Below are 23,648 nucleotides of genomic sequence, written 5' to 3'. Positions count from 1 at the left end.
TAATCTGGGGAACCGCAGGGCTTGTCTCATGTGTTTCATGTCTGAAATCCCTGTTCTTCATTGCCTGAGGTCTGATTTCTTGAAAACCATTGTTTTGCATATGTCCTCTGAGTTTTTTGGTTGTTTCACGAAGGAGGGTAAATCCTATCCATTACTCCACCTTGTCCAGGATGGAAGTCCTCTCTCCTTGACGTTTAGAAAGCATAGTTCCCAGACCCCTGCCTAAGTTACGTGTTCCCCTCACTGTGTTTCCCTTCAATCTCTCTGGCTGATCCTTACAGATCTCCTGACTGGGGGTTACGCCAGGCTCTCTTTAGCACGTTCCCTTGATGACACTTACACCCCAGGTTCCATTTATGTCTCTGTGCTGACCTCTATCTTCAAGCCACACAAGAGCCGAAGCTCCAGATCCGTGTCTCCAATGGCCTACCCTGCAGAGTCCCCTTGAATGTCCCATGGGCACACTAAATACAACCCATCCAACACTAAGCTCACCATCCTCCCCCCAGACTTGCTGCCTCTCCAGAACCCGTCTCCATGAATGGCACTGCCATCTACCAGGCCAGAGACCTACGAGTCGGCCTTGCACCTCCTTCCACCTTACTCCCACCTCCTGTCATCACTGAGGGCCATCAGTTCTGCCTTCTAAACATCTCTGGACTTTCACCATCTCTGCACTACGCCAAGCCACCACTGCTCTCAGCTGCACCACTCTTAACCCAGACACCTTTCCTTGAGCAAAACTTCTCAAGTGCAAGTCTAATCACGGCACTCCGCCCAGTGAGGACCTTCCAGTGGCCTCCTGTGTGCTTAGATAAGGCTCAAACTCCTTTCTGGGGCAAATAAAGCCCTTGATGATCTGCTCCTTTATTAAGTCTTGGGCTTCTTGCCCAGAGCCCCTCGTATGTCTTTATGCCTGGAGAGCTGGATTGTAACTGTTTAATTAAACCACCTCTCCACTAGAATGCCTGTTTTCTAACGATGGAGGTTATGCCTCCTACTACCCTGCGCACAGTCCCATATAGTGCATAAGAGGACAGGGCTGTAAAAGGCTGTAATTTTGCTTAAGAATGCCATCTTAAGCAAAATACTTCCGACCGAAGGTTCCCCATATGTAAAATTGGTGCAATCACCACTCCTCTCTTCACATATATGATATGGCACAATCAGTAGACAAAAAGAGCTGTCTTTGTCAACCAGCGCGCCAGAATTTGGTCTCCACGCATTTCGCTCAACCATCAGAGCAGGGCCTGGCCCAGATTTTGGGCCCGACGCGGGCGAGGCCAGCGAGGCGCCCAGGGCGCAAAATGTCAAGAAGCACCCCCTTTCGGGTTCATGCAAGCGCACGCCGCCCCGAGAGCGAATGCCTTCGAGCATGTGGCGTCCGGGGTATCCGCCTGGCTTCGCTGGCGTCAGGTCCGCACCCACAGGCCTACTGGAACGCGAGAGAGACTACCCACCCTCGGGCGCTGGGCCCACCCCCTCGGCGACTTGGCTTCCGGCACCGAACTAGACGCCCTGCTATTGGCCGTTGTCCCGTGACGTCACCAAGGAGCGCCCGCCTCTGCTGACGCCTTATTTACAGGAGCCGCGCGGCGTCCCCCGCCGCAGCGTTAGAACTTCTGGCTGGTTGCGGTCTCTGGGGCGTTGTACCTGCGCTCAGGCGCTCGGTGATCTTGGCCTCGGGCCCGCGAGTCCTATCCCGACAGCACAGGGCGCCAGGTAGGTTAGGTTTAGGCCAGACGGCGGGGTGCACCGGGCCTCAGCTTTCCTCCGGGCCTCCCGCTGAGGGCAGGACTGGACTCTGGTGCCCGGCCGCTCCGACCACACGGACTGGGCGGGCGGGCCCTCTTGGGCGCCCACCGAGTGCAGGGGACGGAGCTGGGCATACAGGGAAAGTGGGGGACTGGCACAGGGGCCCAGGCGAGTGGATGGTGGGACGCGGTCCCAGGTGCAAACCTTTGTCTCGCCTGCGCCTTTGCCGCTCCATGTCCCTGCCTCTTTGCTTAGGGACCCTTTTCCAGAGTTGGGTTGAGCTCAGGCTCTGCGGCACAGTGGTTCCCGCAGGAGCAGCGGGGCCACTTTCAGGTACCTCGGCAGGTGACTTCACCTCCTTCAGCCTCAGTGCCCCTTCTGTAAAATGAGGCGCTCAGCTTGAGGGGATTGCTAGAGGGCGCGGAATGAGAACCTGCAAGGGCCTGATATGTGGGAAGAGCAGTCAATGGGGCCTGCGGTTATCTGGGAGAGCAGGTGACCAGCCTTATCCCTGAGGCAGTAGCCAGCAGGAGATCAAGTTTTCAGGGCATGCAGGGTGTCGCTGGGCCTCCAGAAGATTTCCTGTTGGAGGTTCCTACTTCTCACCACCACCTCTGGGCTAAAGTGTCCAACTCCCCAAATCCCTAGGACACTTTAGCCCAAACCAAGAACTTCAGTGTCACCTGGACTTGGATTCAAGTCCCAGTTCTTTCCTGTCCTTGGGAACTTGGGCAAATCCCTTAACCTCTTCGAGCCTTAGTTTTTTCATCTGTGAAATGGGAACAACAGTCCCTACCGTCCACAGTGGTCAAGAGAATTAAATCAGCCATTGTAGGTAAAACAAAGTAAGACCTGGCATGCAGTGGGATAATAATCTTAGTGTGTGGAGTATATGAGTGCATACACTTTAGCTTGAACAGCCCCTGACAGTGGCATGGTTGGTGCTTGTGTAAGACAGGAGGGTGGGAGGTTCAGAACTCCTGGTTTTCTGGTTAAGCTCATCGGCCAGCACAGCGATCAGATCAGTGACCTGGATCTAATGGGTGTTTAACTGAACAAGGCAGATGGAATCATCAGAGAACCAGGAGTCTGGGATGACCTCCACGTGCTTGAGCATAAAGGATTACTTTTATTTTTTATTTTATTTATTTATTTTTGGCTGCGTTGGGTCTTCGTTGCTGCACCCTGGCTTTCTCTAGTTGTGGCGAGCGGGGGCTTCTCGTTGCGGTGGCTTCTCTTGTTGCAGAGCACAGGCTCTAGGCGCGTGGGCTTCAGTAGTTGTGGCACGTGGGCTCAAGTAGTTGTGGCCCGCAGGCCCTAGAGCGCAGGCTCAGCAGTTGTGGCGCACAGGCTTAGTTGCTCCGCGGCATGTGGGACCTTCCCGGACCAGGACTCGAACCCGTGTCCCCTGCATTGGCAGGCGGATTCTTAACCGCTGCGCCACCAGGGAATCCCTAAAGGGCTACTTTTAAAGGCAAGGAACCATGAAGAGGAGGGACTGTTGGGGTGGGGGCCAGACTCAGAAACAAAAGAAGAGAATGGGGTTTGTCTTGGCGTGGAGCCTAGAACTCAAAATGGGACCTGAGCCTTGTTGATACTTTCTAAGTGATTTGAGGAGCGAAGGCACAGCCACCCCTCCTGAGGCTGACAATCACCAAGCTTTCCCAAGTAGTGAAGAGTCCAGCCCCTGCTTCTGGCATTTGATCATTGAACAGAGAGTAGCTGAGAGCCTTCTGTGTGGCAGGCACAGTGCAAGGCACTATGGACTCGGCAGCGAAAGAGACAGCTGTGGCCCCAGAAGCCAGAGGGGAGACAGCCCTGTGATGCCTGTCAGGTGTAGACCCTGCCCTCTGTCTGCAGCCTCTTTCCTAGGGCAGCCTGTACTCCAGCACAGGAGCCACTAAATAATTACTGCCTGGAGAGGCAAGCGGGGGCTGCTCCTGAAAGGCTGCGACAGCCTGGAAGGGGTTCTGGCTTGGTCGTGTGAGCAGTGGAAAGCATTTTAAGTAGGAGGGTAACAGGATCAAATTGGCATTTAAAACACTACCTGTGGCAGCTGTGAAGCCAGTTTCACCTGTGATCTCTTGCTCATGCTGGGCCCCACTCTTAACTAATTCCTAGCCCTGCTCATCTTAGCCCAGCCCACACTTCCTCAAGAAACTAGACAAAGACAGGGCCCTTGATCTACACAGCAGCAGTCCCAATTGCAGAATCCTACTTAACGGCATCCGTTGTTAACATCAGTCTCCCCTGTAGGTAGGATGGCAGGGCTGAGTGTGTCTGACCTACATTGTTTGCCCGGTGCCCCAGTGGTGCCAGCTACAGCCTAAGCTTTCAGAAAGCACTGGTTGACGGAAGGCTGGAATCCCTGGGACCTAGCTCAGTGGCTGGCGTGAAGTAGTTGCTTCGCTAGAAATGTTTCATTTGAAACACGTGAAATAAGTTAAAACCTGGACCACTTCCCATGTGGTGAGCCAAGAATGGCTCATGGGGCAAAAGGACTTGGGCTGCAGCTTGAGGAGCTTTGGGAACCCCAGTGATGGTTTCGGACTCTCTCCGTCCCCTAGGACCCACTTTTTTCTCCATAGGCTCCGATGCTGGTCTCTGGTAGAAGAAGGTGGCTCACGGCTCTGCTGCAGGCTCAACGTTGGCCCTTTCAACCCTCCAGAGACATGAGATTGGTGCAGTTCCGGGCACCCCACCTGACGGGACCTCATCTGGGCCTGGAGTCAGGGAATGGTGGAGGTGTCATCAACCTCAGCGCCTTTGACCCCACACTGCCCAAGACGATGATAGAGTTCCTGGGGCAGGGAGAGGCCGCTCTCTCAGTGGCAAAGAGGTAAATCAGCAGGCAGCAGTGCCCTGCCGCAGCTACCCCGTTCCCCCTCCCTCCTCCCACCCGCCTCCTCTTTTGCAACCCAGCCTTCGTTTCTCACCTGTTCTCTTAGTGAAGAGCCTTAGAAATCTTTTATGACAACATCCTCAGTTTACAGAGGGGGAAACCGAGGCCCAGGGAGGATGATTGACTATCCCAAGGCCACACACTTGGTGGTGGAGCCAGAATTCTACTTTGTCACACTGCCTTCCCTGGGGCACTAAGTTCCTGCTTGCCTGAGGGGCTGGAACCTGGGTTCCTAAGAGGCATCTTGGGAAGCTCATTAGGAGAGAGGACTGCAGGAGGTTCTTAAAGATGGTTCTTGGGTTTGGGCTAGGTTAGCTGGGGCCTCCCTGAAGCCAGGAGTCCTGTGGAATCTGGTCTGAAGGTGTTGATGAACAGTAAATTAAAAACCACTTTGAGGGGACTTCCCTAGTGGTCCAGTGGTTAAGACTCCGCGCTTCCACTGCAGGGGGCGAGGGTTTGATCCCTGGTCGGGAACTAAGAGCCCGCATGCCGCGTGGTGTGGCAAAAAAAACCCAAAAACAAAAAACCACTTTGAGGTGTCATTTTCACCTATTTAACTGACAAAAAATACAGATGTTTGACAACATACAGTGTTGGTAACAGTATTTTCCCCCTACTTTCATATTCTCGCAAGATGAGAAACTACTTCTGTGTCCCTCATTAGAGAATTGGGTGTATCTCTACTGTGCAGTAATATGCAGCCGTACGAAAATGAGGAAGCTGTATACTGTTATGGTGAGATCTCTAAAATATATATATTTTTAAAAGGTATATATAATTGTGCTATCATTTGCATAAAAAAAGATGGGAGAAGAGTATGCAGAGAGTGGCTGTGAAGAGCTACGTAGGACACAGTGGTTTTCTCCAGGGCTGGAGCAGGGTGACTAGGAGAAGGTGTAGAAGAGAGACCTTTCCGTTATTCCCATTTGCTCCTTCTGAATTCTCTTACATGGACATGTATCACCTAATGGGGGAGAGGAAATCAACACTGGATAAATACAAACAGCGCTCTGATGTCAAAGGACAGTAACTGCGCTTGATTTTCCTGCTGACTCCGATGGTTGATCTAGGAAATACATTTTAAAAACTTGTAGCTGCTGCAGGATCTCCCCAGAGTGCCCCTCTCTCCTGCTCTGGTCTCTGCAGAGCCCTGGCTGCCCAGTTGCCAGTCCTTCCACGGTCAGAAGTGACATTCCTGGCCCCAGTTACACGGCCAGACAAGGTGGTGTGCGTGGGCATGAACTACGTGGACCACTGCAAAGAGCAGAACGTGCCCGTGCCCAAGGAGCCCATCTACTTCAGCAAGTTTGCCAGCTCCATCGTGGGGCCCTACGACGAGGTCGTCCTCCCTCCCGAGAGCCAGGTTGGTGCCTCCCCACTGTCCCCCCGAGTCGCTGGGGCCCATCACACAGGTGCTCAGCCTCCAGCCTAAAGGAACCACCTGTTGCTCAGTAGTGCATTAAACAGAAACTCCAGGGGATTATACAGTAATAAGACTGCTCTCGGGGGTGAGGGGGGGAGAAGTTAATTTATATCTTTTCCTGATTACAAAAGTAATATACTTGCATTATAGAAAATTAATAAAATACAGATAAACATAAAGAAAAGTCACCCATGTTCCCACTGCCCAGGGCTTGCAACATTTATGTTTTGCTGTATATCTTCCCAGTGTTTTTCTGTTCCTGTTTCTATTTATACTGTACATATGCCTACCATTTACTTAAGTCTCCAGCAAGAACATTTTTCATGCCATTAAATATTCTCCCCTGACATTTTTTAGGTTACTGCTTAGTTTTCTATTGTATCAGTGGCCATAATTTATTCAGTAGTCCTCATATTGCTAGATAGGTTGTTTCCAGTTTTTAGCTTTTTTAAATAGTGTTGCAGTGAACCTCCTTATGGAAAAGACTTTGCACATCCATGAATGTGTGATTATTTCCTTTGAATAAACTCTTAGAATTTGAATGTCTTTGTCAGAGTGTAGGCAGGGTTTCAAAAATCAGCCAAAGTGACCTCAAGAAAAGTTGCAAAAGCAATTTACATGTCTACCAGCAGTGTATGTACCCTTACTAATACTTTCGAATTTTTAGTTTAGGAATATTTTGGAAATTACAGGAAAGTTGAAAAGAAGTACAGTGACTACCCACAGACTCTTCCCCTGGATTCGCTGTTAACATTCTGCCGTATTTGCTTTTCCTCTTCCTCCCCCTGTCCTTCTTCCTCTCCTTCCCTCGTGTCCCACAGGCACACACACAATTTTTTTGGAGGGGGAGTGGGAAGAACCTTTGAAAGTAAGTTATAGACATTAAGACAGTCACTCATAGAAACTTCAACATGCATCTCCTAAGAATAAGGACAATGTCCTACATGACCATAATACCATTATCACAACTAAGAAAGTTAACATGAGTAATATCTAATATGCAGTCCAATTGGGAATATTCCCAATTGCCCCCAAAGATGACTTTTAATTTGGGTCCTGTTTTGTTTTCTGGTTTTGGTCCAAGATCAGTCAAGGTCATACGTTGTATTTGGTTATGTCTCTTTAGTGCCTTTTATCTAGAACAGGGATCCACAGACTTTTTCTCAAAGGGCCAGTTAGTAAGTATTAGGCTTTGAGTGCCAAATAGTGTCTTTTGCAACAGTTCAGCTTTGCCATTGTGAAGTATGAAAGCTGCATAGCTGATACGTGAATGAATGAATATGGCTGTGTTCCAGGAAAATTTTGTCTACAGTAACAGCAAACAAGCAAGGATTTGGTCTGTGGGCCATAGCTTGCCGGCCCCTGATCTCAAGCAATTTTTCCCCCTGCCCTTTTTTATCTTTAATGACACTTTTTGAAGAAACCAGGCAAGTTGTCTCATAGCATGTCTCACACTCTGGATTTGTCTGGTTGGTTCCTCATGATTAGATTCAGGTTAAACATTTTTGTCAAGTTCTACACAGGTGTCTTAACCTGTTCAGGCTGCTATTACAAAATACCACAGAATGGATGGCTTATACACAAGGCATTTAATTCTCACAGTTCTGGAGTCAAGGAAGTCCAAGATCAAGTTGCCAACAGATTTGGTGCCTGGTGAGGGCCCACTTCCTGGTCCATAGACGACTGTCTGTTCACTATGTCCTCACGTGGTAGAAGGGAGCTCTCTGGGATCTCTTTTTATAAGGGCACTGATCCTCTTCATGGAGGCTCTGCCTTCATGACCTAATCACCTCTCAAAGGTCTCACCTCCTAATACCATCACCTTGGGGGTTAGGTTTCAGTATATGAATTGGGGGGTGGGGGGGTGGGACACAAACATTCAGTCTGTAGCAACAGGTGTGTACTTGTATTGCATCCCACTGGGAGACTCTTGTCGGGCCCTGAAGTTTGATCCCTTAGTTTACCTGATGCTCGTGTGACCTCTCCATTGTAAAGGTACATTTCACTCTGGTAGTTAGTAAACAATCTGCAGGGTAGACATTGAAACCATGTGACTATCTTAATTGCCTCACAATTTTTCATCCAGGGATCATCTGGTCATCCTTACCTGAATCCATTATTGCAGTAAGGGTTAGAAAAAGGTGATTTTTTTCTGTCTGTCTACTTTCATTAGCTGGTACTCTGAAGAAACACTGCTTCCCTCCTTTTTTTTTTTTTTTTTTTTCCTTTTTTTAACCCATGTCCCTTTAGTATCACTGTAAATTCCTGATTTTTAGTTTTATTCAATATGTCATAGTCTATCATTTACATTCTTTTTGATACTCAAAAGGTCTCAATTTGGCCAGTGAGGGCCTTCAAGATGGCCCCCATCTATATCACTTTCTGAGTACTTCCTTGCTATGGCCAAGCTATTACAGGCTCATCTTGTACTCTCTGTCTCAGACTGGGAATTAGCCATTTCCCCAAGGAACCCAGTTCTTTTTTGTGTTTCTGGTTGTTACTGTTAGAAAGAGCAGTCAGTTTGAAAGGCTAAATTGTTATCTATTTTATAGGGCACTTTGTGGTTTACGGAAAGGGCCGAGCATGTTTTCCTTTTTGTGGCCATGTATATGTATTCCTTTTTGTGAATTGCTTATTCAAGCCTTTGGCCCACATTTATTCTGGCATGTTGATCTTTTTCTCGTTATTATTTGAGTTAGTGCGTTAGAGCATTTAGAGTAGTGCCTGGCACACAGTAGGGTTAGCTGATGTTACCTGCTATTCATCCTTTTCTGGAAGTATCAAGAGTGACTCTTAAACTCCCTACCCGGACAAACGCTGCTCTTCTGCAGCCGCTCGGAGAGCTCTGCCTGCCTCTCGGGGTGCTGCCTGCCACTGCCCAGTTGATGGGTCTGCACGTGATACCTCCCCTGCTGTTCACTCCACTCTGGCTCGAGGTCTTACAGGTGGGGGCCAGCAGCCAACCCCACCGTTAAGAGGCCCTGGCCCTGAGGCGGTGTGTAGCCCCTCGGCAGAGGAGCGGGGCCCAGAGCAGGCAGCTCACTGCTCGTTTCCCGCTCTGCAGGAGGTGGACTGGGAGGTGGAGCTGGCCGTGGTCGTTGGAAAGAAGGGCAAGCACATCAAGGTGAGGTGGGAAGGGCAGTGCCGTCTGTCCCCGGCATTGGGAGGTGGTTGGCATCTACCTGCTCCTGACCCTGCCTTGCCTCTCATCCACCACCTCTGGCCACTAACATGGGACCAAGGCTTTGAGATCCTTTGTTACAGGGGTTGGTGTCATGATTTAACCTCCAATCTGGCCAAACCCCCTGCCCCCCGTAGGCCACAGATGCCATGGCCCATGTGGCTGGCTTCACTGTGGCACATGACGTGAGTGCTCGTGACTGGCAAATGAGACGCAATGGAAAGCAGTGGCTGCTGGGAAAAACCTTTGACACCTTCTGCCCCCTGGGCCCTGCCTTGGTGACCAAGGACAGTGTAGCAGGTAGGTCTCTGACAGCCCACTTGGTGACTCCTCTTGCTCTTAGATACATCAATGAAGAGAAAGCAGCTTTCCGGGAAATGGGAGTGAGGGGTTTGGCTCCACGTGGGCCCCCTATCCCCAGCTGCCCTTTCGTTGGTTGCTTATATTAGAGCAAATCTCTCAACGTGGGCCATGAGCTCTCCAGTGGGCCTCACCCTGTCCCCTCACCCCATGGAGAGCCACAGTTGCAGAGGTGGTGAATCTGCATTCATGAAGTGAATGACGAAGCACAGTGCTCTCAGGATGGGTGGGTCAGGCTTCCTCCAGCTGCCACCATCTGGGAGAGTCTTTAAGTTGGAAAGAAGCAGAGCTGGCCTTTGAGCATCACAGAAAACGGCTGTTCCAGAGCCCCCTGCACCTTCACCGTGCCCTTGCTGCTTGTAGCTGCTGCTGCCTGCCTACACAGTGGCTGGGTGAGGTCCTGTGAGAGCCAGGAAGAGAGACGGTGCTTAAGAGAGCAGAGCACAGCCATCTGGGTAGGGCCGTGTCCGTGCAGTTCAGCCTCACGCCACCCCGTGCAGTCAGTCATCAGAGAAGTTAAATGGTGATCCCTGGGGTGGGGGCGGGGGTGGTGTTTGTGAATGTATAAAACACCGAAAAGTTAAAAGTACTGTCTACTCGGGACAGTATTACAGGTAAGCCTTCAGGTGCAGGAGTCTTCACTACTCCTGCTTGTGCTGTTACCCTGTTGCTTTATAGATGCCAAGTCAGCCTCTGCTGTGGGTAGACATCTGTTTCTTAAGGCAGAAACAGCCATTTTTCTCTCCCCCTTGAGAGTCTGCAACATCCCCTCCTAAACCCACCCAAGGGACCACTGGCAGGCACTCTGCTATGTGGTGGATACAGGGAGGCCTGCGGAGGCCAGTGTCCACACACAGTCCCAGGGCAGGGAGCGCCAGGAGCAAGCACAGGGAGCCCAGCAGACAGCCCTCTCACCTGGCGAGTCACAAGGCCTCCCTGTGCTTTCATTTTCCAGCTGATTATTGGGAGGGGTTTGAGGGAAAGAAGGGAGAACCCCAAAGTGTTGTTTTTGCATTTCAGATCCACACAACTTAAAGATCTGCTGCCGAGTGAACGGGGAGGTGGTCCAGAGTAGCAACACCAACCAGATGGTGTTTAAGACAGAAGAGCTAATAGCCTGGGTCTCCCAGTAAGTGGGGTGGAGCCCTGCCCCCAAACACCCACCTGGAGGCTAAACCGAGCGCTCCATGGCAGGCTGTAGCCACCTCGGCCCCTGGTCTCACCTGGCCCTTTTGCCCTAGGTTCGTCACTCTTTTCCCAGGGGACGTCATCCTGACTGGCACCCCCCCAGGTGTTGGTGTATTCAGAAAACCTCCTGTCTTTCTCAAGGTAGGTTGGCTAAATGAGGAAAGGAAGAAGGCCTGGCAGGGTGGGCTCAGACTTGAGAAGTCCAGGCCTGTGTACGTGCCACACCAAAGGACTGACAGACAGCCTCACGGCCCACTCTGTTGCAGAAGGGCGACGAAGTCCAGTGTGAGATCGAAGGACTAGGTGTCATCGTCAACAAGGTGGTGTGACGGCCTCTACCGCGGGACGAGGTGGGGGCATCTGTTCCCACTGAGCCCAGCACAGGGAGAGGCCCAGTGCCAGCCCCCGAGTAGCTCCCCTTCCAGGTAGACGGGGAGGAGATGGTGCTCTCCTCCTCAATAAACTTCTTTTTGGCTTCCTTTAGGATTTGTTTCAAGGAGTGAGATAGGGCATTCTCACACAGTGGGGAAGGAAAGAGCAAATAAATACACACAATCACACCAAACAAACAGACAGACACTGCTGAGCTTGGGAAAAGAGGACTCATCCAGTCCTCTCGTTTATCACACCGAAGGATGCAGAAAGCAAGAGATGGCAAGGGACAGTCAGTCAGACCTCAAAGATTTTATAGTCCAGCTCGGGGTTTGCAGCCCCTCCCAGTCCAGCCTTCTGGCTCCAGGGCAGTTGTGTTCTGGGGCTGGGAGGTCTCAACACCGGCTCCTCCTCGTAGTTCTAGCCACAGATGAACTGCCGGATGAACTGTTCCAGCCTTTCCTGATTGTCCCGGCTGGCAAAGGTGCGGGACAGGTGGAGCATGGGGCCTGCAGGGCTGGGCGTCTGCTGCAGCACCTGGGCCACAGAGAAGGGCTCTGAGCGCTCACCACGGGGGCTGGGCCCCTCCCCTGGAAAACTGCAGTGAGACCTGTGGCCCCTTAAGCCTCAGTGTTTGTTTGAGGGCAAACGCTGCCTGCCTCTCAAAACACCCCCAGGGCCCCACCCGGGAGCAGAATGAGCCAGGGGTTTGGGAGACTGAGAGGGGCAGGAAAACTGTCCTACCTTCTCCAACTACTGTCACCACACCTATTCGTGGGAGACCCTGGGTAAATCCCAGGGTGGGTACAGCTAGGCTCCCCTGAGCAGCTCTTTCAGGGTATGGGAGTGGGAGGCAGGGGGACAGGAGGGCGGAGAGACCGGCCCCTCTCACCCCCAGGTCTCTGAAGGTCCAGACGGCACTGATGGCGAGATTTGGGTCCACACACTCTGGAGGAAAGAGAAGTGAAGGCTACGGAAGGGAGCCCCGGGGCCCAGCTCCTCTCCTGCTCTTGTCTAAGGAAGGGACAACCGAAGATTAGGGCTCAAGCTGGACCCAAAGCCCCGCTCTGGACTCCTCAGCCGGCCTTCCTGGAGTTGGGCTTTTGCTGCCCACTAGGGGGCGGCAGCCACCAGCAAAACGTCCCCGCCTCCCAGGGCCTGGGCTGGCTGCTCGGGCCTCACTCACCGAAGAACCCTTCCTCCTGGGCCGCGGCCTCTAAGGACCGGAACAGCTGCTCCGCGTAGCCCGACTCTGGGGGAGAGAGAGGTCTGAGGCCTGGGGCCCCACGCAGGCAGGGCTCCCACCCTGAGCGCTCAGCCTCTCCTCAGGATGGCCGCGCTCACGCGGGCCTCACCAGTGTCTGGCAGCTGGCCCTGGTGGAGGAAGGTGGCAGCCTGCGCAAAAGCCTTGAGCAGCGGGCTGAGCAGGCGGCAGAGGAAGAGGAAGAAGTCAGGGCAGCGGGACTGCTGGCTGAGCTGGAGGGGGACAGGCCAGGGTGAGGGCAGCTCCCGCTGCCTCCCTACGGCCCCCTCCCCTCATGGCTTCTCCCAGCGCACCCTGAAGTACCGGCCCTCAGCCTCCTCGAAGTCGTCGCTGTCACTGTCAGTAAAGTCCCCACTTGGTTTCCACAGCAGTTTCGCGCTCAAACGCTGCCGCCCGGTGTCGCAGGCTGGCCGGGAGCCTGGGGTCTGAGGGCCGTGGGAGCCATTGGTCCCTGTCAGGCTGGCCAAGGTTCAGCCCCGAGGCCCCCAGACTGGGCTCATGGCCAGCCAGGGAGGTGAAACCAGCACACGCAGACCTGGGGAGCCCAGGAGGATGCCCCAGGCCACACCAGACCATCACAGCTGTGGAGCCAACTTGCGGGGTGAGAGGAAGTGAGCACCCACCCTCAAGGGCCACAGCCCGTGTGGACAAGAAAGGTGGAGGGCGGGGCTTATGCAGAAACCCTCAGGTGCATTTGTCCAATCCTGTCACTATAGCTACACACGGGCCCAGGGCAGACGTGGTCTGACAAGTCCCAGGGCAGAGAGTGGCGAGGCGGGGACCAGGCTTCTCTCTCTGCTAGGCCAGGGGCTGTATGCACACCCCCCCCCCCCCACACACACACACACATGCCAGAGGAGGAGCCCGGGCCGCTGTCACTCCGGGGGAGGCTGAAGGAGGCCAGACCCAGGCAGGGGCTTTGTCTCCAGCTGCCCTTCCTACCTCCTCGGCAACTAGGAGCCCACACTGGATGAGGCGGTCCAGCACCTCCTGACAGTAGCAGTAGGAAGACTGGCAGGGCTGGGGAGAGAGAGGCATCCGTGTGGCCTCAGGAGAGCCAGGCAGGGGCCCGGCCAGAGACAGAGACCAGACCTACTGCCGCAGGACATCTTAGGGTCAGGGCTCGGGCAAGCGTGGGCCCCCTCCTACAGCCAAGAAGGGGAGGCCCAGGACCGAGCTGGGCTGGTGGGAGAGGCCTGACCTGCAGCAGCAGCAGGTCCTGCGGCAGCAAGTGCATCAGTAGCAGGATCTGGTGGTACAGCTGGTTCTGGCTCAGCAGCTCGATGCCCTGCAGCTCCCAGGGTCCCTCAGGCGGCACCCTGCCCGCCAGCAGCGCCCGCACAGCACAGGCTGGGGGAGGAGGGGCCGGACGTGAGGAAGGAAGCCATTCCCCTCACCCCTACACACATCCCACCCATCCCAGGCCCTAGGGACTCACCACCCACGGCCTCGCTCAGGAAGGCGGGCAGCAGCTCGGAGCTCAGGCGTGCCAGGTGCGTGAGGCCTGGGCCGGGCCGCAGAACCACCAGCAAGTCCCCCTGCTGGACGCGCAGCAGGGCCACGTGCGGCCGCAGCAGGCTCAGCGCGTGCTGCACCAGGCACTGCAGCTGCCCTGAGAAGCCCACGTCAAAGCCACGCAGCAGCGTCTCCTCTGTCAGCCAGGAGAACTCCCCCAGGAGCTGCGACAGGCACACGCCCTGGTGGGCAGTGAGGGGCTCAGTGGAGGGCCACGCCTCCTCCCCCAGGCCCCCACCCCGCCGCGCCCTACCTTCTGGTGCTTGAACAGCAGCAGCGTTGCCATGATGGCCGTGCTCATCACCGCCGAGCTCGCCGTGCTGGCTAGGGCCAGGGGTGCGGGGATGCCGCTCAGGGGCGGAGGCCCGGCAGCCCGGGCCGTCCGTCACCAGGCAAGCCTTCCCAGTCAAGCACACACCTCCCCGGCAGCAGCCACGTACACACCCCCATACGACTCCACCCCTGGGAAGGCTTGGTCTCCGGGTGCCACCCTCCCCAGTGGAGAAGTGGCATGTATCAAATACATGTCGAGAGCCAGGCTGGGAGCTCAGGGACCTTCCCTGCCTCTTGCGGGTCTACTACCCACCAACCCACAGTCTCTGCCACAGAAGGGACATTTGAGAAGATGGTGATAACTGTGCTGTTAAGAGCCCCCCTCTGTGCCAAGCACTGTGTTACGTCCCTTACATACACTGTTCAGTTCAGCTGATGTCACCTCAAGAGAGTGAAGTGATGCGCCTGAGGCCGGGCTGGGCGGCCGCCTGTGTGCTCTCACTTAGTGGCCCCATCACGTTCTCCCTGACTGACCCCCTCCTCAGGGGCAGGGGAAGGTGTTCCACTCTTCTTCACATGTCCCAAGTGGGCCATGCAAGAGGGGGCAGGTACAGAAACCCGCCTGGAAAGGAGGGCCCTGACGACTGGCCAACTCTGAGAACAGTGTTCAGGAGCCTCCCTCAAAGGCCAGACCGAGGTTCCCCTCACCATTCAGGACGTGACGGCTCAGCCTCCTGACCAACAGCTGGTCCTCCTCCTTGAGGGCCAGAAGGGGCCCAGTTACTGGGGTCCACTCCTGCTCCTTCTCAGTGTCGGGGACGACGGTACTGGGATAGAGACACAGATCACAAGATGAAGGGACCAAACCTAAAAACAATCATGGGGGAGCCCAGAGCTTTCTCAAAGGTGAGGGTGTTTCCCATCCCCGAAAGAGGTGGCTTGTGTAACCCTAGTCCTTTCCAGGCCTGTGTGCCGTAACCCGCACTCAACTTACAGGCAAGGAGGGGTGCCTGGCATGGTTTGAGATGACCCAAAGTTATTTGGTGGGGGAAGGCTGGAGCTGGTGATGTGTTTGTGGTTCTGGGAGGAGAGGGTGCCAGCTCACAAGCCAGGGCCTAAGAGCTGCCTGCCTTGCCCCTGAGACCCTCATCTTCCTCTGCCCTTACCATTGGCCCAGCACGATGGGCTGCAGCAGCTGCTCCAGCGTCTGCCTGCTGCCCCAGCAGCTTCTGGCGTTGATGATGTATTCCTGCCCAGAACAAGGCTCTTGGGTGGTCTGCCCTGGCCCACCAGGACACCTGCATACAGCCCATCTGAAGTAGGTAATGCTATCCCTTAAGTGGCCTTGAGGGCCAGGCCGCCAGAAGCCCTAGACAGACCCCAGGTACTCCCAGCCTTGCCCAATGGGGTCCATACGTGCAGGGAGAAGGGCTGGGCCAGATGCACACGGACGCAGGCTCGGCGGCTGCAGCCCCAGCCTCGCAGGCTCCGCAGGACAGCCAGAGCTCCGGTCCACAGCCCCAGTGGGGCCGAGGCCTGCAGGGAGAAAGGGGCTAGGGGAGCCGGCTTGCCTGGGGCACGCTTTCTGCTCAAATTCATCTTGGGCCCAAACTGGTATATGACCATGACCTCTCCAAGCTCGTTTTCTCACCTGTGAAACAGGAGAAATCCCTCCCTAGCAAGGTCTTTTGAGTATGAAATGAGAGGATGACTGTAACAGCCTTAGCAGGTGCCACAGGATAACGACCGTAGGGCTGAAATTCCTTTGCACTCCCCCCTTAGCCAAGCCCTGAGGGGAACTCAGCCACAGACACAATATTGTGCCTCCTCTCTGGAGACGGTGTCCACTTGGGTACCCAGGGCAGGAGGGTCTCACGTGGTATGTGTCACGGGGTGCATCTGGAACCAGGTCGTAGGAGATGGCCACTGGCACCAGCATAGCATCTGGGACGACGCCCACCTGGACCACCTGCACCACCAGTCCCAGCCAGGTCTGACCCAGGGCTGACAGCCGAGGCCCCTGAGCCCCAGGGGGCTCCTCCAGGAAGATGAGCAGGGGCTGCCCGCTGACCAGCAGCTGCTCCACAGCCTGGAAGTGGGTGGGGAGAGGCAGGTGTCAAAGCCAGAACAGCAACAGGCCCCCGTACCCTGGCCTGGCCCCATAAACAACCACTGGGCACAGCACTCACCGCATGGACTACAGCCCTTGCAAGGACCCCCTCAGAGCTGTCCAGGGAGAGGCTGGCCTCGGGGGGCAGGAAAAGTCCCCCAAGTTTCTTCAGCAGAGCTCTGTGGGGCACAGGGCAGATGAGGGAAGGCGCTCAGGAGATGGGACCAAGCAGGAGGATAGTGAGAGCCTTGGTCCACACAGGGCCAGCCGGGGTCCTGCCTGAACACTCTGAGGCCAGGCATGGCCCTAGAGCCCACAGCTGACCCTCCATCTGAGCCCCAGAGGCTGGGGTGGCACAAAGTTGAGAGCAGAGGGGCCAGGAAGAGGGCCTCCGGGGAGCTGCTGCCAGAATACCGCCTGACATCCCCACACACCCCTGTCCCGGCCTGGGGACCTCTCCCTTGTATGTCTAAGGGCACAAGACTTTTACCTGAGGATGGGGGAACAGGTGCGGGGATCCCAAGCCACACGGAGCACGCCCAGGCCCTGGGAGAGCAGCACAAAGGGCAGTAGGATCCCATCCAGGAGTGACTTGTGGGTAGAGAGGAGGACGAGCGGCGAGCCCTGCTCCAGGGAGAGCCAAAGGGAAGTGCCAATCCGCCCCCCACCCTGAAGATGCAGGGAGCCGAAACCTAGCGCCTCCAGACCCAGGGCAGCCCCAGAGGGAGGGAGGGAGGGAGGGTTCAGCTGAGCATTCTTCCTGTGAGCACATCTCCCAAAAGCAGAGGAGCTCTGTCAACAGCTTTTAAGGTAATGCATTGACGTAATGGTTGTTAAGACCATGATGAAAAGCCGTTAGAGGAAGTCTCGTGGGAGCAGGACCGTGAGACACAAAGAGTAGGTCGTCAAAGAGCACTGGATTTTTCCCACCAGCTGATGGGGCTGGTCCTGACTCAGGGCTTGGCCTAGCCTCTGCTCCTCTGTCCCCGCCATCCCATCCCCGTCCCAATGGAGGGTGGGCCTTACTGCCTGGGCGGCCTTGTGGACCATCTTCATCTGGCCCTTGTGCAGCTGTACGTTCAGGAAGAAGCAGTTCAGGATCCGCAGCAGTGCCCAGCTGAACAGCCTGGAGAGCAGCACCCAGCCTGAGGCATGGCAGGGCGCGGCCCACGAGGCAGCCCACGGCAGCCCAGAGGGCCGGCCAGAACTCCTCTACAGTGGGCACTACTACTGTCCCCACTTAACAGAAGAGGAAAGTGAGGTTCAGAGAGGTCACAGAAGCTGCTGGGTGAGAGAGAAAGCTAAGTGCGGGTGCTGGGACTAGCAGGCGGGCCTCACAGCAGAGCCCGCGCCGGCAAGTGCTGCCGTCTCCCAACACAACCTCATGGCGCAGCTGCCTCCTATCAGCCTCCGAGCATCTCCCTGCCTCCATTTACCCCAAAGGAGACCACAGAACCAAGACTCTCTCCAGGCATAACCAGCCTTGTCTCTGCAAACTGCCGGGAAAAGTGAACTAAAAAGGGAGGAGTTAGTGATACAAGAAGGAAAGGGGAGAACTGAAGGGGCACAATCTCTGGGGAGGGGTTGTCCAGAGGCCCAGTGCGGGGACTGGCTTTAGATGAGGACAGAAGCGTAGACGCAGGCAGCACGGAGATGTGCGGGACACACAGCATGTCCTCATCTGATGGCTTCCATTTCTCCGTGAAGCATGAGGCGGCTGGTCAACAGGGGGTAAGTTAGAGAAGGAGCAGTCTAGATTGGAGCCTTGGAGAGTGCAGTGTGCCCCTCTGAGAATCACACTTATAAAGGAAACAGGTCCACCCAGTGTGTGTTTCTCTAGTGACATTTGGCTGCTTAGGTGCAGAGAAGGCAGGCAGCTGGGTTCAAACACAGCCGGGTTGCGCCCAGTGACCCCTTCACAAGGGCACTTTCGTCACAAGGAGCCCTGGAATCGAAGCTAGGCCTGGAGGGCAGGCAAGACAGGAGGGGGGCTGATGGCCGGTGTAAAGGTGCTCAGGTCAAGGGACTGGAAGTCTCGAAAAAGCCAAAGAATTGTCACATGGAGGGCTGGTCGTAGGTCACCAACAACCTCTACTTCCTGTCCTTGCTCAGTTGACCTCTTAGCACTTTCAACACAGCCGAGCCCGACATGTGCAGCCCTGTGCCCTCCTTCCCTCAATGACTCACGCATCCCCCGGCTTGAAGCATCATCTATGTGCTAAAGCTCTGCAAATACATGTTCCTGGCCCCAACCTCTCTTCTGAGCTCCAGACTCATATATATATAAGCAGCTGCCTCAGTGTCTCCACCAGCATGTCAGGTATCAGAAACTCTTTATGTCCAAAACACCTTTTGTGGGCCAAACTCGCTCCTCCCCAAGCCTGCCCCCTCCCCTCCAACCACACCACCACGTGCTCAGCCAGAAACCCAGCTCTCCTGCAGCTCCCCCTTCCGCCCTCACTGCTCCCACTGCAACCCTCCAATCCATCAGTGAGTCCTGATAATTTCATACTGGTCTCTCCATCCGTCTTCCCAAGTTCTACTGTCATGCCCATCCCCCATCATTACGTCTCACCTGGACTAACAAAGCAGCTTCCCCAGATGACCTGTTCTCTACTCTTGACCTCAATTAATCTTGTCGTCATTTTCTGCTTAAAACCTTTCCATTGGTTTTCACTGCACTTGGAAGTCAAATCCAAACTTCTTGCATGGCCCTGCATATCTGGTCCCTTCTACCTCTCAGTTTTGTCTCCAACAACTCTCTCCCTCACTTGCCAGCTTCCGACCACATCAGCTACTTGAGCAAACCTGGCCCTTTCCCGCAGCCATAGCTCATGCTCTTCCCTCTGGTAGAACTGTTCCCTCACATCCTCACCTCCCCAAGGCTGGCTCCTTTCCCCCTTTTGTCCCTGGCTTACAAGTCCCTTCCTCCCCTGCAGGTATGCTCAGTCCTAGCCCTTGTTCTGTCCTTCTTGCAGGCGTGTGCATCTCTCCTCACTCTAACCTGAGCATCCCTCCATTTCCCCAGAAGAGTGCCCTGCATCTAAGGAGCTCAGACCTGTGCAGGACAGATGAGGAGGGAGCAGGTAGTGACAGCAGGATGAATGTGGGAGGGAAGAGGAGAGCCTATAAGATGGAGGAACCAGCCACCTCCTGTCTCTCTCCACAGGAACCTGACCTGGGGAAAGGTGGAAGGATAGAGGAGGTACTGGAGTCTAGGTCTCAACCAGGGGTTCCTGGGGTGATCCCCAAGCCCCAACCCCCAGGACAGATACACACCACCAGGCCAGCAGTGGTGAGAACGCGGGCTGGAACCTGGGGGCTGGCTCAGATCAAAGCCCCTCCCCCTTATCCAACTGGTCCCACTAAGAAGGCAGCTGTCTTCAAAAGGTCTCACAGTGTCCAGATCAGGGGCTTACTCAGACTGGTAAATTTACCACCCAGCTCCCCAGGAGGGGAGTCTAGTCTTTACCCAAGCCCAGCCAATGCTCTCTCCCAAAGGGCAGAGGCCCCAGCCCAAAGCACCCTTCAGCACAGAGTTACCTGATCAGAACGGGGCGGGGTGGGGCCTGGATGTGGCCCAAGATGCGCTGTACCTCTCTCTTCACGTGGCTGGGCACCTGGCCTGCCCCAGCCCCTCCTGGGGCCCTCCCAGGGATGACATTCTGAACCCTGTGGTGTGGGAGGCAGTGGTGTCAGGCTGGAGCAGGCCTAAGTTCACTTCCCTCAGCCCCACAGAAGCCCCAGGGCACAGCCTCCAGTCTTCACCCGCCATCTTTAAGGAAGGGCCCCAGACCAAGCTAACACTCTAGAAACCAGCCCTTTCAATCAGCCCTGCCTACAGCCTTTGTCATCCCTTCAAGGATCCCAGAAGTTCCAGCCAGACCCCAGTCCCTGCCTCCTCACCCAGCGCTTTCCACGATCTTCTGTGGGGCATCCTGGCAGGGGGGTATGTGCTGCTCCAGTGACCACAAGAAATAGCAGAGCCTCCGAACCAGCCAGCCCCGAAACCTGGGCACAGCCCCCGAGCAGGGGGTAGATCTCTCAGAGGGCCCGCCCCTGACGAGGGCCCACAGAGGGCATTCCATCAGGAAGGGATCACCCTAGCCCCAGGGACTGGGAACACCTGAGCTTGGCTTATCATGGAGCAGGAAGAGGAAGCACCTGCCCGTCTGTGGCCTATTCCTACCCCTCTCCCCAGCGAGTAGGGTACAGGTTCAGGGCCTGAAAGCTCACAGAAGGAACTGCAGGAAAGCTCCAAGCCTGCCTGTCCCCACGTGTGGGTTGGGAGCAGAGGAAGGAAGAAAATGATACCACAAAGCAGGGCCCCAGCAGCCCTGCACCCAAGGGCCCTGCCCACCACCCTGCCCCACCCCCAGCTCTGACTACCTGGTGTTCTCCTCCTTCACCAGGATCACATTGCAGAAGCCTAGATCCATTATGCTTCTGTGGAAGAGGGACTCCTGCCCAAGAAGGGCAGGGACAGCATGTCCTTGGGGGGGCCTTTGCAAACCGGCAAAGGAAAGCCCCTGCTCTGTCTTCTGTGGTCTTTGCCTGACGGACTATCGAGTTTACCAGGAGACAGGATTATAGCACAGCAGTTCCCAAAAGATGTTTGACCCCAGATCCTGAAGCTCACTTAGGAAAGTGGGTTCCATGGTCAAAATGGAAGGGCTGCATCCTCTGTAGGATCACCCTCTTGGAGAACAGCGTATTAAAGTCTCTGAGAAGTTCTCTCATCAACAGCAGAGAACATGTAGCCTAAATCCCCACCAGAACCCTGGGTCCCATCAGCACCAGCACGTGGCACAGACACACAAGCATGTGCTGAGTGCTCACTGACTCTGAGTGGGCAGTGTCCCTAAAACTGAACAACAGGACTCACGCAGGCATAGTCAGACCCCAGCCCTCTGGCCACGCTCTACGCCTCCTCTCAAGCCCCTTTACACTTCCCCACCCAACTCTCCCAGGCCTGGGAGCCAGAAGCCAGCCCCAGACCAACAACCAACCAATACTAGTGCGCCCATTCCGTGAAAGACAGCAGAGGCTGGTGCAGGGGAGGGCTGAGGTTGGGAGACATAAAGGAAGCTGCTTCCCAAGGCCGCGGGAGCCATGGCGCCCAGGACCAAGCTTCACAAGGTGGGGCCTGGCTCTACCATCACTCACCCAGCTCTTCGGGGTGCAGGTCTGGCAGCAGCGACCCACAAAGGGGCGGTACTTCCCCAAGAATGGGGTGACAGCCTCCAGCTTCATCCCAAAACCTGAGGACCACAGGCTGGTCTGGAAAAGGGCCACAGGGAGAGATGAGAGGACTCAAAGTCCTTGGCAGAGGGAGGGAGGCTCCAGGAGTGAGGGGCACAGGACGGGAGGTGGGAGGGCAGAGGGCGTTCTGGGAATGGGAAAGGCTACACTACCTCCCGACCATTCTGGCTGCTTCTCTGCTGGGTTTGGAGTCTGGCTTCCAACATGGTGTCCACGGGGTCTATAACATCTGGGAACCAGCCACCTCTGCCTCTCTCTCTCTCCAGAGGAACCTGACCTGGGGAGAGGAAGAAGGATGGAGGAGGTACTGGAATCCGGGCCACAACCAGGGGCTCCTGGAGTGAGCCCCATCCCCCCACCCCAGGACAGACAGACAACACCCAGGCCGGCAGTGGTGAGAACCAGGGCTGGAATCTGGGGGCTGGCTCAGAACAAAGCTTTCCCCCCCAACATCCGACTGGTCCCACCAAGGAGCCAACTATCCTCAAAAGGTCTCAGAGTGTTCAGATCAGGGCTCCCTCAGGCTAACATGAAGGAGATTGTTTGTCTCACCATCCACACCCACCCTGCCATCTCACGGCACAGATGGGCCTGTACTAGAGACTCAGACCCTTTCTGTGCACAGGGAAGGAACAAGGCTGGCCTGGCAGGAAGGAGGCGTGAGACTGCCAAAGAGGAACAGGACCGCTGTCACGAGACCACCAGGTCCTGCTCAGATGGTCTTCCCCTCGGCACCAGAAGACAGCCCTTTATCCACTGAATCATTACAGCAATGTGGGCCTGGGGTACTAGCTGGGGGACAGGTGGGGGGTCAGAACACAGAGAGATGCCACACGGACCTGTTCCCAAGGAATGGTCTCCTGGCTGGGGATAAGACAGACTTTTCCACAGCTGGTATCCTCTTACATAGCACTCTCCAGAGAAGACCCCACTTGGTATCTCCTCAGCCTCCTCCTTCCTACCACAATGTAACATCTATCTTCCATAGGACAGCACTGAACCCCTCCCAGCCCAGAAATTGGGCCCTAAAAACCCTTCTACCCTGATCTCTCACCACGTCCCTGATGGGTAGGCTGATTCAGTTATTTACGTTATCCCTAACCCCACTACAGGGCACATACCTACCTAGGAGTGCCTTCTCCCTTCCCTACCACTTCGCCAAATTCTGCCCACGGCTCTAAGTCCGTGATGCCTCTGCATCACCTTCTAGATTTTTCCTCTCTTCCTTGGTTCCCCCAGCCCAAGCTTGCCGGGCAAGAAGCCTTCTCCAGGGCTGAAACTTCATTTCCCCACATCATCTGAAAGTATCCTGAGGGCAAGAGCTGCAACTGACTCATCTCTGTACGCCCAGCGGCTCGCCCTGCCCAGAGGAGGGACCCAGGAAATGCTAGATGACTGACTGTAACTTCCTCTCCCAGAGTTCCTCTGGGTCTCTCCTCCTCTCCCCAGTCAGCAATTTAGAACCATGAGGCCAAAGCCGTACCAGGATCACAATTTCCCAGTGCACGGCTCTGGTAGCCTCATCCCAAATGCACTTCCTCCTTTGAAAATGTTCTCACAGCCCCAGTCACAGACACTTGGCACAGGGAGTCCCCAAGCCCAAGCTGCAATCTGAGGGGTCCTGCCGGCTTTGCAAGGAGGATGTCTGCTCCCCAGCCTCAGAACAACCCCACTCTCAAACCCAACCCCACTAGATCCGTGCTAATCCTAAAAGACAAGGCAAGGAGTAACTCCCAGTCGCCAACCAAGTCAACTACTCAGCTCACATAATCCAGAGGTCAGTTCTGGGATAGATCTTTCTAGCACCCAAGCCCCCCCAAATGGGGATCTCTCTGTCAGTCTGTAGCTCTTGCCTGGACGCCCCTCCCCGCAGGACATCTACAGCAGAGGCACCAAACTGGCTGCCTGAGGGCCAAATGCAATTCACAGATGTATTTTCTTTGGCCCTGCAATATTCTAAAACGCGACGAATTAACCTCAACATTCAAAACTAGAGAGCTTATTTAAAAAACAAAACAAAAGAAAACCGGGGTCTCCAGCGGC

The 23,648-nt window shown here is 55.2% G+C and overlaps 2 protein-coding genes across 7 annotated transcripts; one reads left to right on the top strand and one right to left on the bottom strand.

The window, feature by feature from the left end:
• The first annotated feature begins 1,555 nt into the window (after nt 1-1,555).
• On the top strand, nt 1,556-11,290 carry FAHD2A (fumarylacetoacetate hydrolase domain containing 2A). 3 transcript variants are annotated; one of them, XM_036873630.1, is made up of 8 exons: nt 1,556-1,722; nt 4,344-4,594; nt 5,804-6,020; nt 9,145-9,204; nt 9,399-9,561; nt 10,642-10,750; nt 10,863-10,950; nt 11,076-11,288. In XM_036873630.1, exons 2-8 carry the CDS (start codon nt 4,350-4,352, stop codon nt 11,136-11,138), a joined length of 945 nt encoding a protein of 314 aa, XP_036729525.1. In that variant the 5' UTR covers nt 1,556-1,722; nt 4,344-4,349; the 3' UTR covers nt 11,139-11,288. The 3 variants fall into 3 exon arrangements, with proteins under 3 accessions (XP_036729525.1, XP_036729527.1, XP_036729526.1); XM_036873632.1 differs by having other exon boundaries at nt 1,565-1,722; nt 10,883-10,950; nt 11,076-11,290; XM_036873631.1 differs by having other exon boundaries at nt 1,570-1,722; nt 4,323-4,594; nt 11,076-11,290.
• A 710-nt stretch (nt 11,291-12,000) lies between these two features.
• Nucleotides 12,001-21,877, bottom strand: GPAT2 (glycerol-3-phosphate acyltransferase 2, mitochondrial). 4 transcript variants are annotated; one of them, XM_036873626.1, is made up of 20 exons: nt 21,758-21,877; nt 21,510-21,623; nt 20,733-20,806; nt 20,250-20,354; nt 19,887-20,015; nt 17,370-17,469; nt 16,834-16,967; nt 16,423-16,522; nt 16,110-16,322; nt 15,650-15,769; nt 15,400-15,482; nt 14,942-15,060; nt 14,214-14,284; nt 13,884-14,142; nt 13,647-13,795; nt 13,388-13,465; nt 12,749-12,870; nt 12,537-12,657; nt 12,368-12,433; nt 12,001-12,195 (listed from the first exon to the last, which is right to left on the bottom strand). In XM_036873626.1, exons 1-19 carry the CDS (start codon nt 21,809-21,811, stop codon nt 12,398-12,400), a joined length of 2,181 nt encoding a protein of 726 aa, XP_036729521.1. In that variant the 5' UTR covers nt 21,812-21,877; the 3' UTR covers nt 12,001-12,195; nt 12,368-12,397. The 4 variants fall into 4 exon arrangements, with proteins under 4 accessions (XP_036729521.1, XP_036729519.1, XP_036729522.1 ...); XM_036873625.1 differs by having other exon boundaries at nt 12,006-12,129; XM_036873624.1 differs by having other exon boundaries at nt 12,001-12,433.
• Nucleotides 21,878-23,648: the final 1,771 nt, after the last annotated feature.

This window comes from Balaenoptera musculus, chromosome 13, assembly GCF_009873245.2.
Source record: "Balaenoptera musculus isolate JJ_BM4_2016_0621 chromosome 13, mBalMus1.pri.v3, whole genome shotgun sequence".
Classification (NCBI taxonomy): Eukaryota; Metazoa; Chordata; class Mammalia; order Artiodactyla; family Balaenopteridae; genus Balaenoptera; species Balaenoptera musculus.
The sequence above is the reverse complement of the archived record's forward strand: the minus strand, read 5'-3'. Positions and strand labels throughout refer to the sequence as shown.